Below are 17900 nucleotides of genomic sequence, written 5' to 3' on the forward strand. Positions count from 1 at the left end.
GTTTTGTAGTATGTGAAAAGAACACTGACCACCAAATGTTATGATAAGAGAAACTGATGCCTTTAGAGAATGAGTTCTACAGCCTTACTGATATTAAAAATGATATCCCAGCAAAAAATGTCAGTTTTAATCGGTTAGCTTAGCTTCGTTGCCGTATTACAGCCTATATGATACTTGTTCTCTTTGAGACGATAAAAAAAGCCAAAACTTTAGCAGAATATCATTTTATTTCGTTTGGTTCTCGCCAACTGCTTACAACCTGTTGGATTTAAAAATCATAGTTATATGGAAGTTGCTATGATCGCACATGAATAGAGTATAACGAAGCTTTGAATAATTTTAATACACTAAATATTGTTAACATATAACCTATGTGAAAGAACAGTCTACAACGTAGAACTGATACTTCTCTGCTCAAACCCTTGTTTTTCTCTGATATACGTCAAAGGTAGAGCCTCATAAAAACAATTCAAACGTATATGTACCAATCACATTTATATAATCGATATTGCCATGGGAGTATTTTTAATTATTCGATGAGTCAGTCAGTCGACTGCCATGGAAACATTTAATCGATAATAGTTTAGTTAATTAACAATTATACGGCAAAATATACCTATAGTATTGGTTCACAAACAGATCCCAAAGGCTACCCCTCATTATTCTTGTCGGGGTATAACAGGCTCTAACTAATAGTTACAATACTCAAGCGGGCTCAACCAGCTTAACCCAACATCAGAAAATATCGCTCTTCGAGATGGACAGTGGATGGGAATACGTAGCATCTCCTAATCATCTCACCAGATGAGGATTTACTACCCCATCAATAAACTTCTCACTATTATCTAGTACCCCATTCGTAACCTACGGATCGCATACTCACTGACCTCACAATACGTGAGTGATGCTTCGAAGACATATATGGTTGAATACCAGTAACCTACGGATAGTCCCTGTTCTTAAAGGCTATGTTTCATAACCATCAAGTAGAACGGAGCGAACTGCCGTGTAGCACACTCGCACTTTAGTTGGCAGACGGATGTCTCGCCTATGCCATAAATGACGAAAGTCCAAAAGGGCCGACCGAGCTTTTAGAATCCATAAACAGATTTCATTAGACTCCAGACCATCAAGACTGATGAAACTCCTAAAATGAGTGAGGCGGTTGATATATTCAACTGACGCACTCCCCGTCATTAATTCGGAAGTAGACGCAGGCTGGTCCTGAAGCAACATTCTACTTTTGGAGGAGGAGAATCACAAACCAAATACGCTTACATTGTTGCTTAAGGTGAACGGAAGACTGCATTTAATCAACGTATTCACCAAACAGAACTATGTCATCTGAGTATTCTAAGTCAACAAGTGAATCTCCTGGTAGATCAAACCCTGAAAAGTCAGACGATGAAAGTGTTATCTTTAAAAACATGTCTATGGCAAAGTTAAATAAAAATGGAGGAAGCAGACAACCCTACCGAGCACCACTTGAAGTAACCGATCCTAATGACAGTTCGCCATAAGCTCTGACTCGACCAGCATTGTCCGAATAGAGAGCCTGTACAAGGTTTACGTACTTCGGTATGCCTTTCGATGACAGACACTCCCACAGAACCTCATAACAAACAACCGGACATCGCTCCAAGGTCAAGAATCATATTTATTGTCGGACGTCAAAGTGTTCATTTCCCATAACTTCCCGAGCGGTAAATATTTAGTCTGTACATCCACCTCCATATCTGAAAGCGGCTTGGTTTCCCCAGGTTTGTTCTTCACAATCTCTAGTTAGACTTCAAAGTATCACCGAGTTTAATAATTCAGATACTATATTACTGAAAGTGACTCTTCTGTGGTTGTTACAATAACTTTTGTCCTCTATAATAGATAAGCATGATCGTGACTAGTCGCACAAAACTACATTCGCTTTTCGGATTCTACCTAAATCATCATTTTGTTTAAATTAGCATACGATCCTTAAAATTATCATTAGTTATGCCATTAGGATTTTCTGATCTTTAAATTGCCTGTAACCACACTAAGAGTTAAAAGACCTACTTTAACATCTTGCTACGACTTCTCTACTTTCAGTAAGTCGGAAAAAAATACACGCTCACATAAGAACATAATCGTAGTCTAAACACGTGCTCCAAAATGAGAAGCACTGTTCTACCGACCTTTGACGACAGATAATGCCAAAATTCTTGACTCCACATTGAGTCTCGTGAGGTTCACCATGTCAGACAATACTTAAAGTTGGTACCTGCCAGAAAAAGACGATTATCTGGTGGTTGCAGAAGTTACTATCATATGTTCACTGAGCCACGCTGCCGTGCCGTTCGATCTGGTTCCGCTGTTAATGCATTTAACCACTTAGCTTCTTGAAAGAGGTTAAGAAGCTCCCTATAAAGTTAATCGTTCACTTCATCCGAACCGAATAGGCAGAGACAACACAGCGTCAGTTCGAGTCATTACTGTTTAGTTTTATTCAGATAGCTATTAAGTGACTATTAGAATCCAGTCTAGGATGGCCTGTTAAGCTTATATAAGATCGTACCAGTTTTTATATTGGCAAGGTAAAGTCAAACAAGTAACCGTACTTGGATTCGAGTCCTAGCTAATGAAGCCAGTTCTCCTACATTAAACGCTACAACATGAAGTTTAGTGCGCGGTGATAAAGATATGAGTAGAGTTTGTAGTATGGAGAGAATAAAAACGTAAAGGAGGGACATGATTGTGAACAAGATAATCGTGGAAGACGTTAGATATATGAAGACGAATGTAACTTCCCATCTGCTCAAGTCAAAAGCGTGACGGAGAGACCGCCAAGTCAAAGTGGACACTGTTTGCGGCAAATCACATACAGAATTTCTGTGGGAGGGTTTTGATGTTACATACGAACTTCGGTAGTCCTTGCAGCCAGAGACGGGAATCCGTGGAACAAGGTGAAGTTTGGCATTGTTAAGGTCGGTTTTTTCTAGTCATTTGCTTCCGTTATGAGAAGGCAACATCTCTCGAGATGCCAGTTTATGAGGGAAACACCTTACTGCCACCACACCCATACATAGTCAGTCGTACAACTTTGCCCTTGGACCTCAAGTTGCTGGTTTTGGTCTTACCGTTCTTCAACTGACCTCTCTGACATTGTAGAACTTGAAATAAATGTGTTTTCACCAAATATATTTCGATTGGGTCATCACGATAGGTAAGTCTGACTATCACATCATGATAGCTGCTACGGTCGGTTCTGAAATGATACATAAAATATCTATCCACGCATGTTGGTTCATGCGACGTTTGTCTTCATCAATAGTCAACTGTCACGCTTAAGTTAGGAAGAAATAATCTTTTACTGAAATCTAATTGATTAAGAACCAAACAAGTGTAACTAAACTTATTCCATGTCAGTTTATATTGCTCTACATACTTATGAAGGGACGCACTAAAACATCAAGACTGAATTAAAATAACGTTACCGAATTTCATTATTTTAATTTATACAGCTGACACTCAAACTTAAATATTGTTTTCATTATGAACAGTGTAACTTGCTCTTGAGACAATAGGCAATAAGACCAAAAATTATATACAATCAAAAGATTTTAGTGTAAAATAAGGTGACACAGACATTTTCGATTTAATCATGATTCAGTAGCTCGGAAGTGATCATCATCCACAGTCGAATATACATGACCTTCGGCACTAAGGAAATCCAAGTCCTCCCTGGAGAGAAACAAATAATAAAGACTTGCAAATAATTATAACTCGAAATACTGAAGGCTGAAAGGAAAGAGGGTGACAAAAGGACACATAGTCCCGGGGATCGGAAACAGGCACTATGAATTTAAGTACCACTTGGTAACAACTAGAAAGGTGAGCCCAGGATAAAGTTGCTTGGAGATGACTGGCCGATGTGTTGTGTACTATGAGATAGACGGCTTAGGAAAAAGTGGAATTCTCTATTAAGTCAATAAGATAGATGGACTCAGTCTTTTGTTGATTATTTGCTTAGATAGATATAATGACTAACCATTTAATCGTCACCTCCCGTAACCGTTTGCCAAACTCAATACTAAACCTGAAGTAAGTGTCTGCACCACCATTGTAACCAATTTGAAGCCATGTCACTCGACACCTCCAACCATTGGTTACGGTGATTGTGCTAACCTCAAACTACCCACCTACCAACACGACTCAGCCCAACAGTGAATGACTTCATAAACTTGTACCACATTTTGGATTGGTTACCCCTAGCTTTCCTTCAAATTACCCCTACACCAGGAAACAACGCGCGTCGAGGTAGAAGGTGGTTGGGCATACGTAATACATGTCCCAATCACATCGATTGGTGAAGATTCACTACCTCATCAACCAGTTTGTCATTTCTATCTAGTACGCTACGTCTAACTCGAGTATTGCTCACTCTATTGTCCCAATATACGCGACCAATACCTCGAGGGCGTCTATGATCAAATACTATTAGTAAGTTACATATAAGTATTAAAACGCATAAATAGTAAATAGATGACAAACCTAAAGTACAAAAACCCTTTAAATCGAGTGGCCATCAACCAGTGGTTAGCACACTCACCATTTAAACTCGTTTCTTCTGTCGTATAATCGTAATGACATTGTTGCTCTTTATATGTTCTTCCCACTTATCACAATTAAATGAATCACTATTTCCTCCAGTATGCCATTTGCTGATTCAATGATTATTTTTGACAATTACCAGTGGATCAACACTATTTTAACGCATTGTCTAGTGACTCATTCAGTCAGTCAACTAAAGCGTAAGACCAGGCACATATGTGCATCGGTCATTAGCACAACAAGATGAACACCGGATTTATAGAAGTAGTTAATTCAGTGGTGGTAATTTATAAAAGAAAGATTGCATATAAGGACATAGTACAGGAAGAAAGAATTAGTTCGTAGAGAGGAAGATGTGAAGCGATTTCAATCTCATAGTTTAAGGGAAGACAAAGAGTGTGTACACCGACGCCATTGTGATCGATTCTGAGCCGTGTCACCAAGAGTCTCCAAGCATTGGTCACGATAGTCACGCAGACCCCAACCAAGTAGTCTGCATTTACCAACGTGGCTCAGACCAGGACTTAATGACTTCAAGCACTGATGCCATATTTTGGTTTGGCTGCCCCTAACTTTCTTCCAGCCATCCCTAACACTAGTCAGCATTGCGCATCGTGGTAATCGATGTTCAGGCATACGCAACACGTGGCCCAACTATCTCAGTCGATGAAGGTTCACAACCCCATCAACTAATTTACCATCATTCCCTAATACCTTATGTCTAACCTCACTGTTACTTACCCGGTAATCCTAGCAGATGAGAGAAATATTTCTAAGATATCTGTGGTCAAATACTAGTAGCTTACGAATATCTTCTACTTTTAATGGCCATGTTCCGCAGCCGTAAAGTAAGACAGAACGAACTGCCGCGCAGTATATTCGTCTCTTAATTGATAGACGAAAATCTCGCCTTCGCCATAGGTGGCGTAAGTTGGCAAAAGTCAAACGAGCTTTCTGAATCCGTGCAGAGATGTTATCAGACACCAACCCATTAAGGTTGATCAGACTCCCAAGATAAGTGAAGTTGTCAAGGTATTCGACTACTTCACTCCCTATCCTTAGTTCAAGTGTTGATGCAGGCCAGTCCTGAAGCAACAACTTGCATTTAGAGGGGTAGAAACGCATCTCAATCATACTGGTATTGTTCTGTACTACCAAAGAACTCTGCATTTTATCAGCGTCTTCACCAAACAGGACTATGTCATTTGCGTATTCTAAGTCAATAAGTGGATCTCCTGGAAGGAGATCGATTCCCAAGAATTCAAATGACGAAAGCGTTATTACCAGCAGTAGGTCAATGATGAAATTGAACAAAAATGGAGATAGTGGACAGCCTTGATAAACACCATTTGAGGTTGCTAAATCAGATGACAGTTCGCTATAAGCTCTCACTCGATTAGTAGTGTTTGATTAAGGAGCCTTCACAAGGTTTATGTACTTCTGAGGTACATCTTTCAATGACGGACACTGCCACAGAACCTCTCAGTCAACAGAGTCAAATGCTGCTTTCAAGTTAAGAAAAACTATCGTTGTCGGACGCCGATAAGCATGTCTGTGTTCTAAAACTTGAGGAATAGTGAATATGTGGTCGATGCAGCCACAAACAACTCTGAAGCCAGCCTGATTTTATCGTGTTTGCAGTTCACGAGTCTTTGTTAACCGCCCGATAAGTATTGAAGCTAGCATTCTAGATGCTATATTAGTCAAACTAATCCCTTTATGTTTATCACAAGATGATTTTGACCCCTTCTCATATATTGGGACAATCAGTGATTGTGACCAATCAGATGTGATTACGTCCAACTCCCAGATTTCAGTTAATAGTGCTTGTTCTGCCCTCGTACTTAGTGCTATACCTACACCTGCCGGTCCACAAAAACTAACCTTCAGGTGGCCAGATACACGGAGGATGTATGTCGTCAGCTCTCCGTTTTGGCGAGGTGAGGCCAAGTGAATGACCACACTAGGATCCTGTATGCGTGTTCCGGAGACACAGCATACATTAATGGTACGAAATTATAGGGTTTAAGCCAAGGAGACTTGCTGACGGATTTGGCAAAGGTGCGTACGTTGAAGGCTCCAGTGTGTTGTTTGGAGCGAGGTTTCAGTAGACCTGGGACAGTGTTTTGCGCACTAGAATCGTCGGCTATGGTGACAATTGAGCAGGAAGCCAAACGAAGAAGTTCAAAGTTGAAACTCGAGGTAGGAGGAATAATAGGAATTGAAGAGGGAGGTTGACTATGAATGCAGTGAACTTGAGTGCTGTTAAGGGTATGATGGTGGTTATCACTTCCTGGTTGCCCACGCTATGGAAGGGTTCTTCTAGAGGTACCTGAAAAGAAAATTGGATTAGAGGTGGTTTTAGTGACATGAGAGCGTGACCGCAGTGCCCAAGGGACAACTGCTTGAGGTCGGTCACATACTTCTTCGTAATTCCTGTCTTAGCTACATACTTGTTGGGACTTTAACACGGGAGACGGATACCCGTGAGATAAGGGAGGCGTGCATTTTTAGGGTTGACCTTTTGTAACCCCACGTTTCCTTTGTGGGAAGGCAGCATCGCTGTCATGCTGGTTGTCTAAAGGAAACACCTAACTGCGGTCACACCTCTGTACAGTCACAACAGTACAACATGGCCTAAGAACCCTGTAATGTACATACATTATTATTCAGGGAAAACTTACATTAGTCCATATTGAAACCTACTGGTTTTAAAGGATTAAAGTGCAACCATATAACAACGTATTCATATGCTTGGAGCGATTATCAACGCATACTCAAGAGTATCGTATACAAATGCACCATAGGTAAAACAAAGACCTGTTCTATCCGGTAACATGTGAATTAAATATTTAAAAAGCAAACCATCTGTCAATATCTGACTTAGTACTACAGAAAACTAGCACAAACCTTATTTGCCTCTCGGGTATCCCACGCAGCTTTTCCGTTAACTGGGATACAGGGATTCCACGCTCACCAACAAACGTCCTAACTATTGCGAGTATCTGGTTTTGCAAGACAGTGAGTCCATTACTAGTAGATCCAGGTGCATTATGCGAACCAACCTCACTGAAAATACTTTTGACGTTAGCGCCATTATTCTCATCTTGTTTGATTTTCGCATACAACATTCTTGTATAAATCACTTCCATTATATGAGCAGTAAGTTCATTCATGTCTGACAAATGGATGACCTTAAAGTAAATAAAATCTTTGTGTATGTTGATAAAGCTGTTAATATTTAAGAGTTGCTAAACCTGTAAAAAGGATATTGCTTCTGATCATTTGTACGCAACATAGTAGAAACGAAAATCTACGAAGGTAGCGGCAGCTTACTGGCTAAAGTACTTGGCTTTCATGAAGTAGACTGCAAGTTTGAATCCCATCCTACGTACATTGTTTTAGGTAAGCAACGCGACTTAGACGTTGACCTTCCTAAAGATGTAAAGGATATCCCCCTTGATAGATTTGGTGAAACGAAAAGATAATGTTTTATTAGATTTGTGATCATTTCAAATGACGCAGATGAGAATCATTCAACCACTTATAACCAAAAACATGAAATAGGACATATAACTGATGTCAACTCATTTTTCGTTGGACTGTGTGGACGCACAGTGAACATTTAAGTCTATTGAAGCCTAAGCCGTATCTAAATTTAAACTTACCATCTATATTCAAAAAGTCTGCACTTACATAAAACCAGACCCAGCAAGGTTGGTGTTAGTATGATAATGAATGTATATTTCCCTCATAAGGATTAGTGTTTTAGAGCTAACTTCTAAGGTTTAATAGTCGTGTTACTTGCATAAATATTTTAAAGCCATAAATTACGTTATTTGAAATACACGTGTGGTATATGAACAATTCTAGTCCAGCATTAGGATATCGATAGTATGCCTCAAAGTCAACCTCTAGGATTTGTACTTTATGAGTGAAGTAAATCCACTAAATACGCTAAGGTAAACAAAAATAGAACTGATGATATAGAATATTTAGGACAAGAAACTGTATAATACCTTCGTTAAATTTACATAATATGCAAGGTTAGGGTAATCTATCATCCAAAACTATATTTCACAAACGTATTTAATCCACATAATACTAGGAATAAGCATAGATTTGGTCACATTCCAAAACACAGTTTCAATATACATAATTAGATACCAATAAAACACGGCTTGACTAGTTTGGTAGAACACTTGAAGCAATCATAAGAACGACATTTGATGGATCGTTAATATGCAGGTAATGCAGTACATTAACTCTAAACCCTTTTGATGCTTCATACACTCGTGTCAGACGATCGATTACGAGCCTGTACGAAAACTGTCTATTTAATGCTAATCATGTATTTGGATGGCTCGACGTTATACGGTCAAATCAAACTTGCCAAAAAAGCAGTGTTTTTTTTATATTTGTAGTTCCTCTATATTTGACATGTAAAATTACGTGGGTTCTAACAAAACTTGGTATTTGCTGGGCGATAATTTGTTAGAGCGCACAATGAACAGCACTGAAGAAGAGAGAACTTTTGATAGAATAAAATACACTCGGAGCCCATCAGTCGTAAAAATATACACTGAGGAAATAGAGATTAGCAGAGATCTCACTACCCAAGGATCCCTCCTAATCACAGAAAAACCCTCCTGATCAAGAAACGCAAAACGAAACTTATCATACTCGGAAAGCAATAACATGTTTGACTCCCTGAAAGTTCCGGACATGACCATGTACTCGTACATACGATAATTCGCGAAATGGACGAGACTGTAGGCCGGATGATGTATTATCCTGATCCTCTGTAAAAAGTTTTACTGGCAAACACGGTCCTGTGTAGTCGTCGACCTCATACTCTACGCGTGTGCTTGACTCATTTACCGAACGAATAATCCCAACAACTGATATCTGAAAAATGTTAACAATCAACTTGTTCAACATACTTGACTAAATTCTATTCCACATGAAGAAACAAACTTATCACCATCTTGATTTGCGGCCATTATTTCGGCACACGTACAAGGAACAATAGTGCCCTGGTAACTAATCTTCTAAAAAAAATTAACCCCATAAATTTGGTCATTAGAAAGGTGAACCTTTTGTCCTGTACCAGCACTCATAGACGCCATATAACCTCCACCAAAATCACTTGTAGTTCCGATACTACCACCATAATCTAGAAAGGTCAAAAACTACAAAGATCAGTGTCTACCACTTGAGGACCACATGTTCAACTACTTTTAAATCAACCCAACTACTCAAAACTTAAAACTCGCGCTCTACGCTTAATGGACCAAAGGAGTGTAAAATACTCGCTTCACGGGCTTCGTATCTGGTAGTGATGGATCACTGATATTTAAAGCAAAGAACCTGAAAATATTTGTCGATCGATGAAATATTGTTCTAAGTACTCACGAATAAGCTTCCTGTTGAAGGACTCCTGAGAAGAAGCTTCACTACCTCATCTGGCAGAGAATTTGACTAATTAGAAACAGTAAAACGTGTGACTACAGTTCATTCAACTATGTTGTCCCTCTCATATGTGTGCATATTGCCCCTAATTTTTGTGTTGATACTGAGCTTGAGTAGGCATTTAACGGGGTTCCAAGAATGCTTATGATGCGAAATTGAAATGCCTATGCTCCAGTAAGTGATGGTTCAGCGACTTTTAGTACTCCAATTGATTTCGAAGCTCACTTTTTCGATATATTCCAGTTTCTGCTAGCTGCAGACCATTGATAAATTAGAGCAGAAACTGAGTTATAAAAACACTGCAAGAAAATGGATTGGGTAATGTATAAGAACATATTGAAAAAGCCATGCAAGGACGCAATCGACAATCCTAAAGTTTTATTCTGGCTCAGAAAATGAGGATTTCACTTGGAATTCCCTCTAATAGCAACCACATTACCTCATAAGAAATGAAGAAAATGATGATAGTGACATGAAATACAAAGACACATTCCCCAAAGCTGAACATAGGATAGCTGGGAAATTGCCCATTCAACAATTAATATGAAGAGAAGGTCAACAGTGGAGATGGGAAGAATCAACTGAATGGAATTGGATGGCATGGCATGAATCAGCCTTGCAGGCGTGGTCATTCTGTACAACTTGTCTCTTTTATTCATATTAAATATATTGTTTTATCTCTAACCTAAATGTGTTCTCCAAAAATAGATCACATCATATTGGTGATTTCTACGATAGGACCAGTCAGTGCAGACAGCAATGTGACTTCCAAGTAAGATCTTATAGATAAGATGATCACATCATGACAAATCTACAATTTTAGGATTAGGTCTATTATTACAATAGTACTAATAACGAAATAAACCATAATTCTACATTGGTAAGCCCTACTAAGGAAACACACTTATTATTAATCCTCATTTTCACTAACTTTCTCGATCGGTTTTTTACTTATATTCTGTTAAATCTCTGATTAACGCTCTCGTGTATTATCGCATTGTAATGTTGACTAGTGCTCATAACTTATTAAATCAATACTAATAACTGGTCATGCATATTAACTCCGCCTGGAGTCCCTCCGGGGGCTACTGCCGGTCCCAAGCCCGGATAAAGGAGGAGGGTTGGGCATGGGGTTAGCGACCCCATCCCGTAGAAATCTAACTCGCTAAAAAAACGCTTACCAGAAAAAATTATTCAAACCTTCTAAACTCTGCCCTGGGAGTCAGGAGGTCTTCATTTAGAAGAACTATGACGCCTCATGGTGAAAGCCGAGTTCCTTCGGAAGTTATAAGGCCGATGCCCCTTCTGACAACCAGAGCGACCATTTATTTGGGTACATGGAATGTTCATACAGTGTGGGACACCGGGAGAGCCTTCGAAATTGCTGCAGAAATGAGGAGGTACAACCTAGAGGTGCTTGGGATCAATGAAACACATTGGACGAAAGTTGGACAACAACGACTAACTTCAGGAGAGCTTCTGTTATACTCTGGCCATGAAGAAGAAGAAGAAAATGCCCCACATACACAGGGAGTTGCATTGATGCTGTCCAAACGAGCACAAAATGCACGTATAGGATTGGAATCTCATGGACGCAGGATCATCAAAGCCTCCTTCAAAACAAAGAAAGAGGGCGCTTCAATGAACATCATCCAATGCTATGCGCCTACCAACGGCTACAATGAAGAAGCTAAAGATCAATTCTACAATAGGCTGCAGTCAATCGTCGAGAAGTGCCCAACAAAGGACCTGACCATTCTGATGGGAGATTTCAATGACAAGGTTGGAACAGACAATACTGGATATGAAGGCATCATGGGATGATACGGACTGGGAGAAAGAAATGAAAATGGTGAGAGATTTGCAAACCTATGTGCCTTCAATAAACTGGTCATAGGCGGCACCATATTCCCACATAAACGCATACACAAAACCATATGTACTTCACAGGATCACACCACGCAAAATCAAATCGACCATATTCAAGATAGTCCTCAGCAACAAGTTCCAGGCGTTTCATGATCTACTCAATGGAGAAGGAGCTACTGTGGAGAGCAACTGGAAGGGGATCAAACAGGCAATCACTTCAACATGTCATGAGGTCCTGGGTCACGAGAAGCACCATCACAAGGGATGGATCACTGTTGATACACTGGATAAGATTCAAGAAAGGAGGAACAAGAGGGCAGCAATCAATACCAGCCGAACAAGAGCAGAGAAAGCCAAGGCACGGGCTGAATACAGAGAAGTAAACAAAAAAGTGAAGAGGAGCATCAGAACTGACAAACGTAAATATGTGGAAGAGTTAGCAACGACGGCGGAAAAGGCTGCAAGAGAAGGAAACATGAGACAACTGTATGACACGACAAAGAAACTCTCTGGAAATCGCCGCAAAGAAGAACGACCAGTGAAAAGGAAGGAAGGCGAGGTAATCACCAACATTGAAGAGCGACAAAACAGGTGGGTAGAACACTTCAAAGAACTCTTGAATCGACTAGTCCCACTGAACCCACCCAACATCGAAGCAGCACCCACGGACCTCCCAATCAATGTTGGCCGACCAACAATTGAAGAAATCAGTATGGCCATCAGACAAATCAAGAGTGGCAAAGCAGCAGGACCGGAAAACATTCCAGCACGGGGACTGAAAGCATACGTAGCGGCAACTGCAAGGATACTCCACATTCTCTTCAATAAGATTTGGGATGAGGAACAAGTACCAAAAGATTGGAAAGAAGGACTCCTGATCAAAATACCGAAGAAATGCGATCTCAGCAAGTGTGATAACTACAGGGGCATCACTGTTCTCTCAATACCGGGAAAAGTCTTCAACAGAGTATTGTTAAACAGGATGAAGGACTGCGTAGACGCCCAACTTCGTGACCAACAGGCAGGATTCCGTGAGGATATATCGTGTACAGACCAAATCGCAACTCTATGGATCATTGTGGAACAATCAATTGAATGGAATTCATCACTCTACATCAACTCCACTGACTACGAAAAGGCATTTGATAGCGTGGACAGAACAACACTATGGAAACTTCTTCGTTACTACGGCGTGCCTCAGAAGATAGTCAATATCATACAGAATTCATATGATGGATTACAGTGCAAAATCGTGCATGTAGGACAGTTGACAAAGTCGTTCGAAGTGAAGACCGGTGTTAGTCAAGGTTGCTTACTCTCACTCTTTCTCTTTCTCCTGGTGATCGACTGGATCATGAAGACGTCAACATCTGAAGGGAAACACGGGATACAATGGACATCCAGGATGCAGTTGGACGATCTAGACTTCGCAGATGATCTAGCCCTTCTATCCCAAACGCAACAACAAGTGCAGGAGAAAACGACCAGTGTAGCAGCAGCCTCAGCAGCAGTAGGTCTCAATATACACAAAGGGAAAAGCAGGATTCTCCAATACAATACAGAATGCACCAATCCAATCACAATTGACGGAGATGATTTGGAAGATGTAAAATCCTTTACATATTTGGGCAGCACCATTGATGAACATGGTGGATCTGATGCAGATGTGAAGGTGCGGATCGGCAAAACAAGAGCAGCATATTTACAACTGAAGAACATCTGGAACTCAAAGCAACTGTCAACCAACACCAAGGACAGGATTTTCAATACAAATGTCAAGACAGTTCTACCATATGGGGATGAAACCTAGAGAACTACGAAAGCCATCATCCAGAAAATACAGGTGTTTATTAACAGTTGTCTACGCAAAATACTTCAGATCCGTTGGCCAGACACTATTAGCAACAACCTACTATGGGAGAGAACAAACCAGATCCCAGCGAAGGAAGAAGCTCTGGAAGTGGATAGGACACACGTTGAGGAAAGCACCCAACTGCGTCACAAAACAAGCCCTCACATGGAATCCTCAAGGCCAAAGGAAAAGAGGAAGACGAAAGAACACATTACGCCGGGAAATGGAGATAGACATGAGAAAAATGAACAAGAATTGGATGGAACTAGAAAGTAGGTCCAGGACAGTGTAGGATGGAGAATGCTGGTCGGCGACCTATGTTGCATTGGGAGTAACAGGCGTAATTAAGTAAGTAAGTCAACGAAGAAACCGCACTGAAGTTGATTACTCTGAGTTTCAGTTTTATTCTTTTCCACTATTATTAACTGATATTTTTACACTTCAGCTTCCTAAGGAACATAACGAAAATCATATCACTGAGTTATCGAATCTCACTTTTGTCACCTAAATCTAGATTCCAAGAAACGAACACATCATCAGTCAAGCAAAGCGAAATTTCAAGTTTGGGAAAACTGTAGATACAAATTCCTTGACTTTGGACTTTGAACACTTTGATAGTGTTATCTTGGACAGTCTGTCGTAGAAGTCATAAGTCAAACGTATTAAAGTTCAACTCGCCGTTCAGGATTCAAGATGTTCTTAGATCTTCTAAACTGCAGCTGCATGACGGTGTCTCACATTATTCCCAAGTAAATGATCAGAAAAACGTCTTACCATTTGGGACTCCAGCCACAAGGCCCACCCTTCCTCATACATTAGATATTTGAAAAACGAGCTCACTGCTTAGATTTTATATTCCAGTTATAGTATTCATGATTCATCCTTGTTCGTTTCTGGAAGTTGCTTAGAAACTGCTCAAAATAAAGATGTCACGGATATCCAGTGTTTAGTAACGCTTTTGTCTGTAACGCTTTTATATTCGAGGATCCCAGAGTTTTCTGTGAACTTATTTCTGTCATTATATACGATACCATATACATCAGTATCGTCCAAAGTATGGTGCAAGTGAATTTATTTGCACGAACATAGCGTTTAGATAAAGTATATATATATATCAACTGATTCATGTTATGCTGTATTGTAACTTCTGACTTAATTACTCACTAACTTTTTAATTGATCATGAAAAATTTCATGCTAAGCAGTGCAAATATGTCACCTATATAAGGAATGCAAGATCTCATTCCTCTGTGGACAGATATCATCGGGCTTGTCCAGGATTTTTATTTTCATGTTTTAAGTCGCCATATAGGACTTTTATTTCTCTGCCGAGAACGCTCCTATAATAGATGGGTCAAACGCATATATTGATGGAGACTTTTAAACCTAATGCGGATCCAAGAGCAACAGAAATATACAGCACGGGATTTAATACATTTGCTCCGAGTCACAGTACTTGCACAAAAATTACGTCAATAGTAGTGAATCTATCTAATTTAGTACTTCGAGGAAAATTTTGTAATACGTTAAAGTTCAGTAAAATTATGGTTTATAAGCGAGACTGCATTTTATTTTGAAAGTAAAAAGCAACAGAGTGAATATCAAACTCATTTTTTGTAAAGCCTTGCGATAAAACTCTTCTGCAGTAAAGATTTAAAGAACAACTAATAGTAACTCAAATTTGCATTCTTTATTAAATTACATCAAGACAATACATCCGATAAAACTGTTCAGTTTAAAGTATGTCTCACAGCGTGAAATGATATTAGTCGAATATCCGCTCAAAGGCAAAGCGATTTGGTTAGCTATTTTGCCATAGTTCAAGACTACACAGCAGTGTCTACCCATTATTTTATATAGAATTGAACCTAGATTATTGAAAGTACCATGAAGAACGTGTAGCGTGGAGTCGAGTCGAGGTAGACTATGAACACCACTACAAGTTGAACGCGTACCAGAGAATCAGAAGGCAGATGAAGGTTGTAACCAGATTTATTCGTTGGCGATCTCGTGGTATCGAACGAATACTGAGATCGTGCCAAAGGAAATACAAGCGGAATCAATGGGCGGACTTGCGAGCGTACAAGGTCACAGTCAACGGAATAATAATGGAGGAGTGATGGCTGTCTTTAGTACAGTTAGACAAACGAGCACAGTAAAACAATCACTGGTAAAATTGGTTATAATAATGATTGTTTCCATTAAACCAATCGCGTTCTCTTGATAAAAGTAGGTCACTACAAACGCATGCTCTTTACTCTCAAGGTTGAAATCCAGTAGTTGGTCATTTTGTGATTTTGTTAGAACGCCGTCCAATCATACTTACTTCACCCTTAATATAGTCGAATTTTATTGGCCATGTCCAACTCAGTGGGTCTATGTCAATCTTCATATTTGATTGGCAAATAGCCAGTATAGTTATTAAGATAGGAGAACTAATGAAAAGTATTATTAATTTTATGCCGTTAAAACTTTATTTGAATCAATATTTCTTCTGTTAAATACACATGATTTAACGTTAGAACACTGACAACCATTAAAAAATAACACACCATTTAAGGAAACTTGATGATCTTCAGTTTTATCCCGTGCAGAATCATGAAAGCACAGTGCGGAGGAGTTTTAAGTCTAAATAAATTAGCTATCCAGTTCTTCTTGATTTTAAATGTTTCTCTAGTTAATATTACTTCATAATGAAAATTACATTCAACATGAATAATCAGTACAGTCTCTTTATCTTAATAAGTAAATATTGTATTTGTTTAGTCAGAATAAACATATGAGAGATATATCAAAAAGAGATTAATCACTTTGCATTGTTTGCTTTTTTATATTACTAAAATTAATAACAATAATATTGGCAATGATAACAATAATAATAATCTATTCAGCAAATAAACCGCTTCTTTTACGATTGAATAATTCAAGAATTACATATACTGGATGATCATTGATTTGGAACATACAGCTACTGGTCATTTCAGACTGTCTTAACATAAATATAAAATTTAAAACCACCCATACAGTTTAATTTGCATTCTAATCAGAAACATTGGTAATATAGTAAGAATGTTAAGGTTCCAATCGTTTGGTCATTGATTAAGGGACTACTATAATTAATTTAATTTATTCAGCATAACAACATAATTATTCGTCACATTGAGTACAAGATTCTGTTATTCATGCCAATATGTATGATCTAATTAACACTATTACTTTTATAGATCATAGCAGATCACGTGCAGTTGGGTTTGTTTACATTTAGTATGGTTAATCCCTTTTGTTAACTTATTTAACGGATAGAGCCGTATATTCATTCTGCTAGCCTTACTATTAGTCGCTTAATTGATTCGATGACTTATTCAGTTCCCTATGTTCGTTTACTCCCGACTCATTCATTCGACTCGCTTGTTCACTTGCTTGTCTGCTTGCTTTTTCGCAATACTTTTTCATGCTTGCCTAAAGTATTTGTAATTCTGGTTATCTGTGTGTTGTGCATTAATAAACTTAATCTACACTTCGTATTCACCTTCTGATTAATACACCGTTGAGACATTATCTAGTAACGGTTATCAGGACGCACTGTTTACGAAGTTTAAGGGTTATATCGAATACCGACCACCACAAGATATTTAATTGAAAACACAATGAAATATGAATATTTCTTTGTTAGTAAATGTTAGACGAACATTGTGTAGGTGTAAACGCAATCCGTTTTGGGTATGAATACGGTCATTTCTTAGTGGTACTACAAAAATTAGAAATATTTACTCATTATATGACTTATACGAAAAAACAGTAAGCGGCATCCCGTATAATTTATTTATTCTAATCAATAATCGTCAAGTTTTTATAAAATCACAGACTGACATCAGCTGGGTAACTCTTGAAAACCCAATACTCCTAGATAGTTGTTAAGTCTTAGTTTCAGATTACTTAACAATGACTATCCACAATTCCAAGTGGGATCCAAGTCGTGCACGTAAAAGTTTACATAAAGCAAAATATCTTTAAGCTATTGAGTTGAAATTCAGTAGTCTATATTTTCTAGACTGTGATATTATTTGTTTACTATTGAATAGTGACTAATTTCAGCTCTTGGAAATTTTTAATTCCAAATT

At 38.8% G+C, this 17900-nt stretch overlaps 1 protein-coding gene across 3 annotated transcripts; it reads right to left on the bottom strand.

The window, feature by feature from the left end:
- Window positions 1–14: 14 nt before the first annotated feature.
- On the bottom strand, window positions 15–9878 carry RPA2_1 (DNA-directed RNA polymerase I subunit rpa2). 3 transcript variants are annotated; one of them, XM_051211052.1, is made up of 6 exons: window positions 9800–9878; window positions 9684–9763; window positions 9531–9638; window positions 9271–9495; window positions 7498–7781; window positions 15–3717 (listed from the first exon to the last, which is right to left on the bottom strand). In XM_051211052.1, exons 1-6 carry the CDS (start codon window positions 9813–9815, stop codon window positions 3636–3638), a joined length of 795 nt encoding a protein of 264 aa, XP_051071083.1. In that variant the 5' UTR covers window positions 9816–9878; the 3' UTR covers window positions 15–3635. The 3 variants fall into 3 exon arrangements, with proteins under 3 accessions (XP_051071083.1, XP_051071084.1, XP_051071085.1); XM_051211053.1 differs by having other exon boundaries at window positions 3462–3717; window positions 7498–9495; XM_051211054.1 differs by having other exon boundaries at window positions 3577–3717; window positions 9531–9763.
- Window positions 9879–17900: the final 8022 nt, after the last annotated feature.

This window comes from Schistosoma haematobium, chromosome ZW (assembly GCF_000699445.3).
Source record: "Schistosoma haematobium chromosome ZW, whole genome shotgun sequence".
In the NCBI taxonomy this organism is placed as follows: Eukaryota; Metazoa; Platyhelminthes; class Trematoda; order Strigeidida; family Schistosomatidae; genus Schistosoma; species Schistosoma haematobium.

Coding starts and splice junctions, on each gene's coding strand:
- RPA2_1 (XM_051211052.1), bottom strand. Junction 9,639..9,683: donor GTGCTGGTACAGGACAAAAG/GTTCACCTTTCT, acceptor AATTTTTTTTAG/AAGATTAGTTACCAGGGCAC. Junction 9,496..9,530: donor GTGGAATAGAATTTAGTCAA/GTATGTTGAACA, acceptor AACATTTTTCAG/ATATCAGTTGTTGGGATTAT.